The sequence below is a fragment of the Bidens hawaiensis genome, unplaced genomic scaffold (assembly GCF_021521415.1).
Source record: "Bidens hawaiensis isolate Kalapana, Puna unplaced genomic scaffold, B.hawaiensis_p1.1 tig00043490_1, whole genome shotgun sequence".
Taxonomy (NCBI): Eukaryota; Viridiplantae; Streptophyta; class Magnoliopsida; order Asterales; family Asteraceae; genus Bidens; species Bidens hawaiensis.
Genome location: NW_027505835.1, coordinates 29,404 through 35,933, shown reverse-complemented (window position 1 = coordinate 35,933; position 6,530 = coordinate 29,404). Strand labels below are relative to the sequence as shown.

The following is a 6,530-nucleotide window of genomic DNA, read 5'->3' as shown; positions in this document are numbered from 1 at the left end:
ATTACGTTGTGTGACCTAATGTCACATTTGTTAGCCACATTTTTAATAATTTGGCGAAATATGACGAACAACCATTGTATTTATTAGTAATATGGCTAAAACGCTTAAAATATATGGCAACTTATACGAGGTTGTGTGACCAAAGAGTAGTTTAGTTTTATATGGCTAAAACGCTTTAATTTTGCTAAGTTATTTTTCCTAACTAATAGTGACAGCAAAACAACAAAGGTGACTATTACTAGTTAATGGTCACACTTTATGCTTCACGTGACCATCACCTTCACCTCCTCCCAATTACAAACCTAATCCATAAACATCGATTGAAGCTTATTACTCTTCTTCATCACTTTGATTCTTGCTCCAAACTTCATCAACCATCCTGCTATCAAATCTAACGGGGGTTTTAAACATGATTAATTAGAACCCTAGAGATGTCAAAAAATGTTAGGGTTTGAATTTTGTTGAGAGCAGTTGGCTGACAGATTCATTCTCGTTTATTGATTGGTCTGTAACTCGATATTAAACAACGATTATTGATCGATTCTTAATTTTAGGATATAGCATTCTGAGTCTAGTTTCCAGAAAGGTAAATTTTGCAATTTTTGGATGAGTTTTGAATACCTTTTTTGATTTTACAAAAACATATGTCAAAGCTGATTCGGGGAGTTATATTCTGGTCCATTTTTCGGACACCATAACTCCCTAATGACAAACCCAAACGGGCTGGTTTCACTTCTGGAACATAGTATTATGAGTTTAAAAGATTACCCAATTGGTTTTACACAATTTGGTTTAATGAATTACTATAAACCTCTATACCATCTCTTGAAATATTGTGACCCGAAACGATCCCTTCCATTACCATAAAATGACATTTCTCCCAATTTAACATCAACTTCGTTTCAATACACATCTTCAACATCTTTTCAAGATTCCCCAGACACTGATCGAAAAAATTACCATAAACCGAAAAATCATCCATAAATACCTCCATGGACGTCTCTATCATATCATGAAAGATGGCCACCATGTCAGGTATCTATTGGCTTAAAGATCTAGTCTGATCTTTTCCCTATACGTCGCCTCGGTCCAAATTTAGTGGGCTATTTTGGGAATATTTAAGGGATTTTGGGCTATTTCATGTTTACTTTCTTCTAAAATGGGCAATTATGAGAATTTTCCTTTTTTATTTACATTCTGTCATAAATTTTATTCAAATTGAAGTTACTTAAAATTGTATATTTTTAACATGGTTCAGATATAATATTATTGATTCGTACACACATTATCTAAATTTTTAATTTTTAATATGTTTTCGTAATAACAAAATATATCTGTATAATAACAAAATGGTTTATGTTGGTTTAGGTTAAGTTGTAAATGATAGTGAAAAGTTGGGTCGGTTTTGTAAGTGGAAAAATGATAAATTATTAAATTAGTTTCTATTAAATGTTGAGTTAGCTTGCAAATAAAATTAGTCTCATATTCCATAATTATAGTTATGTCGCCCCCTATCAACAAACACACTTAGTACCAACTTGTTTGGCAACATCTTGTTCAATGATAAATAGAGGTGTGTACGGTTCGGTTCGGTTTGGTTTGGTTATTGGCATTAACATAACCTAACTGATCGGTTATCGGTTTGGTTCGGTTAATAACCGGTATCAAACTTGTGCTAAAACTTTGCTTAAATATACATGAAATAAATGTTTAAATACATGAAATGAATATATAACTACATGAAATGGAGATATAAATACATGAAAATGACAATATTAAACTATTAATACATATAATACATGAAATAGAGGGAAAAATGCTTGAACATATTAAAAAATGAAGAGTTCGGTTCGGTTCGGTTAATTCGGTTTTCGGTTTATCAGTTCAGTTTTGTCATATTTTAATTTGATTTCGGTTAGCGATTTAGTTATTGCTCACCCCTGATGATAACTCCTTCGACGGTGTCTTATTACGTTCTTTTTATCTAACAAATCCATACAACTTTGAACCGAAACACATGACATCACTTTGGGGGTAGGTGGCAGTGCATCAAAGAAGACTAGCGATCTTTTTTTAAATCTTCAAATGATCCTACTACTTCTTTTGTTTTTGTTTTTTTTTGAAGTATAAAGTTAATTTAACATAAATATCTATCATAAGTCATAACATTACTTTACACACAACTTGATACTAGTGTTTGGGTGGCTGAAACTTGAATCTTAAGCCGAAAGACGTGATTTCGTGTCCCATTATTATTAATATTATTTTGTTCCAAAAATCTATTTTATCAATTGAATCTTCTTCCTTTCGAAACAAAGGCGTCCGCGCCTCTCTCTCCTTTTCTGTTACTAATTACTAATAATAATAAACTTGAGCGATTCAATTTCAAGTCTTCCATTGCATACCGAATAATAATATTATCATGGCGGCTTACAGAGCTGACGATGACTACGATTACCTCTTCAAACTAGTTCTCATCGGAGACTCCGGCGTCGGTAAGTCAAATCTCTTGTCCAGATTCGCTAAAAACGAGTTCAATCTGGAGTCAAAGTCAACCATCGGCGTCGAATTCGCCACCAGAAGCATTCGTGTTGATGATAAGATTGTCAAAGCTCAGATTTGGGATACTGCTGGTCAGGAAAGGTTTGATTTAATTGTCTTATGCTTAATGTGTTCTAAATTAGGGTTCCGGTTGCTTAAGATCTGTAGATTGGGGCTTTTGTTGTTGTGATTTTAGGTTACTGTAATTGGATCTCTGATTTAGGATCTAGATCTGTGATCTGTTTCTAGGGTTTATAATGTTTATATCATTTACCTGCTAATTTTACTCATTTGTTCCAAAATTAAAGAGTCAAATTCTCATTTGTGTGAGCAAATGTGTTGTAATTAGGGCTGTGAATGTTAACGAACCGAACTTTCCACGGGTTTTTTTCGTGAAATGTACGATGGGAAGTTCATTATGAACAAGGATTTCGATTGATTAACTAAATGAACGAACATAGACGGTGGTCGTGTTTATGAGCGTCTGATACTTTGATAATGTGTTTGTTTATGTTTGTTCATTAAAGGTTTTTACTATTTTTAATGACTTCTCTAATCTTGTCATATAGATTATGGAATTAGGCAAAGTAACATATGAATATTAATGATAAAAAAAACAACACAAACCTGGTAGTCAGACCAAACTGTTGACACTAATCATTCTCGGTTAGGCCAAATCAAATGAAATATTGTTTGTGTTCATTTGTGTTCGTGAACTATTCACAAACAAGTTCATTTCCTTAATGAACGGACATGAAGAAGAATTTTAGCTCCGTTTGGTGCTCGTGAACCGTTCGCTTTTCCAGTAAAAGCTTAACGGACAAACATGAACAAGGCCTTGTTTGGTTTGGTTCGTTTACAGCTCTAGCTGTAATTTATGCATAATTGAAAAGATGCAGTTGATTTTAGAATTGATTTATAGTTAATTAGTAATTACATTGGTTATTGTTAAGGTACCATGCAATTACAAGTGCATACTACAGAGGAGCAGTTGGGGCTTTACTTGTGTACGACACATCACGCCACGTCACCTTTGAGAACGTTGAGCGGTGGTTAAAGGAGCTTCGTGACCACACAGACTCAAACATTGTGATAATGTTGGTTGGAAACAAGGCTGACTTGCGCCACTTGCGTGCGGTCCCCACTGAGGAGGCAAAAACATTTGCTGAGAAAGAGAACACTTATTTCATGGAGACATCAGCTCTCGAGTCTTTGAATGTTGAAACCGCGTTTACAGAAGTGCTTACGCAAATTTATCATGTGGTTAGCCGAAAGGCGCTTGATGCGGGTGATGATTCTTCTGCTTTGCCGAAAGGTCAGACTATTAATGTTGGGTCAAAGGATGATGTTTCTGCTGTTAAGAAAGTCGGTTGCTGTTCTGCCTAAGGATTTTTTTTAAAGCTTTTGAGACAGTTTTGAACCCCGCATGTTCACTGGTTTGTTATGAAGTTATCAACATTAGTCTTGTATTCTTGTAGACAAGACTGTTTGGATTGAGAATGGTCTTGTTGGGTCAGTTTATAGAGACATGTTTTAATTTCTATTGTATACTTTCTTTCAAATCTCTTTGGTTTCTCTTTCAAGTTTATAGTTTTTGGTTGTTAACTGAAGCGTTTTGTGTCACTTTCAACTGTTTAGAGTGTTTGGTGTTTTCTTTAACATTGAATCAAGATCTTGACATGCAACCTTTAAACTTTTCAGGAGGATGATAGAGAAACTCTTTCAATACGTAACCAGTTTTAACTTTTAAGTAGGGGGGCTGTATAAACTAAGGTGGACAAATCGAGTTATTATAGAAACCGGTTCCGGGTTGGTCAATAAAAGTCAAGAACCGGGTCGGGTAGGTAATGACACTGGGTATAGTGGGGTATTTAACCGGGTTTTGACAGGTTTCTAGCGGGTTTTAGCCTGCCCGGGTCGGCTCTTGGTTTTGACGGGGTAGAGGTGGAAACGGGTTCTGGTACGAATTTTTAGAGGAACCAAAACCTAGTCTGTACTTGTGGTCGGGTTCAGAACTGGGCTTTTTGCTCACCTCTAGTATAAACATTTGTATCTAGAATGGTTATCAAAATGCGTTAGGTGCACTCAAGGCGTGTAGTCCTTATCTGGGACCTAGACGCAAAGCATATAAAAAGCGAAGGCCTAAGAAAAAAACGCACCAAATGAAAGAAAAAATTACAAATATATTATGTATACCAATATTTAAATAACATAATTCAAATACTAATCCATACCAAAATGTTCAAAACTTAAATTAAAAGTTTAAAAATAATAAATATTATTTTAGAAAACTAATATTATTCTACAAATGTAACTTAAAAAACTTAATCTATACTATATATAATACACAAAACAAAGGCAAATTAAGACATCCATTTTAAGTAATTTATAACACTTAAAGCATGAGGTACATGTGTTAGTAAGGGTAAACATGTCTTTTAAACACAATCCAGTCAACTTACAAGTTTGGTCCCTCATTTTTAACCATATTATGTTTTTAATTTAACTTGTAAACTAACTTCTCACCCATGATTTTTAAACGACTATAGCCTTTTCATACGTTAATATTTTTAAAAACAAATTGCATCATAAAAACGAACATTTTATTCTCTTTAATTTGGATATAATATTGTTGTAATTTTTTTTCATTTTAAATAAATTAATATGTTACGTAGGGGTGTTCAGTGTCGGTTTTAATGGTTTTTAATTTAAATTTGTGAGTCCAACCGTTTAGGGATGGCAATGAAACCCGAACCCGATGGGAAAACCCGAAACCCAACATAAATGGGACGGGTAATACCCGACCCATTAGGGTTTGGGACGGGTTTGGGATTAGTTTTGAAATTTTTCACGGGTTTGGGACAGGTTTGGGATTTCTAATATACCCGATTACCCGACCCGATTACATAAACCCATTTACCCGATTATATACCCGATGTACCCAATATAGCTTATTACATTATATATATACTATATTTCAAATATATTATTTGTTGAAACTTGTTTATGTCAATTATTTGTGACATTTTATCTTTATGGTAACCATCTCTGTAATCGATGAGTTATATTTTGTCAAAACCCGGTAGAAACCTAAGGGGTTTTGAGCCGGGTATACCCGACGGGTTTTTTGATCAAAACCCGATAAGAAACCCGAAACCCGATGGGAAAACCCGAAACCCGACGGGTAATTACCCGATTAAAACCCGACGGGTTTGGGATGGACTTTCATAACCGGGTATGGGTTTGGGAATACCTAAGGCCGACCCAAACCCGACCCATTGCCATCCCTAAACCGTTAATATTGATTTTTTGTCGTCCAAAACCAAACTCAATCATTGAAAGTTGAAACCGAATCGTTACTAACGGTCTGGTTCCAGTTTGGTTTCACAGTTTAAACTTTAATAATCAATTTAGTTTAAAATAATTAATAATTTAAATGTACCGTCAATTTTAACTAAAAACCAACATAATATGATACTTGAGATGATCATAAATAAAAAATGATAATTTTAGCCACATAAATGGTAAATATTAATGGAAGATCTTGGACGTGAAATAATAACAATAAAGATTACAAAAGGAATCATATTTCAATTAGCTTAATTTATAGTCTTTTGTGGTTTCATATGGCCGATTGCCGATATAAACCGCGAACCAACCGTTCACTACGTTTTGAAAAATTTGAAACCGACCAACAAACCGAAAGTAAAAAAGAAAAATAAAAAAGAAGTCAAACCAATGACCGCTTTAAACGATTTCAAGGTTTTAACAGAACCATAAACACTTATATTTGTACGTGATTAACATGTTCAAACACCCACTGCATCGCGCTGACACCCGTCTAGTGTAAATTGTCACACCCTCAAAATCCACTAACGGAGTTTTACCGTCAGAGGGTGTGAACTAACAGGATCGGAATCATTAGTTATAATCAAACCATAAAAACGTTTAAATGAAAGTAAGTGCGGAAGCGTAAAACCATAGAAACC

The 6,530-nt window shown here is 34.4% G+C and overlaps 1 protein-coding gene across 1 annotated transcript; it reads left to right on the top strand.

Annotated features, from left to right (window-relative positions):
* Positions 1–2,352: 2,352 nt before the first annotated feature.
* Positions 2,353–3,977, top strand: LOC143615530 (ras-related protein RABA1f-like). Its single transcript, XM_077088633.1, has 2 exons — positions 2,353–2,643; positions 3,495–3,977. The coding sequence occupies exons 1-2, from the start codon at positions 2,423–2,425 to the stop codon at positions 3,925–3,927; spliced, it is 654 nt and encodes a 217-aa protein (XP_076944748.1). The 5' UTR covers positions 2,353–2,422; the 3' UTR covers positions 3,928–3,977.
* The last annotated feature ends 2,553 nt before the right edge of the window (positions 3,978–6,530 follow it).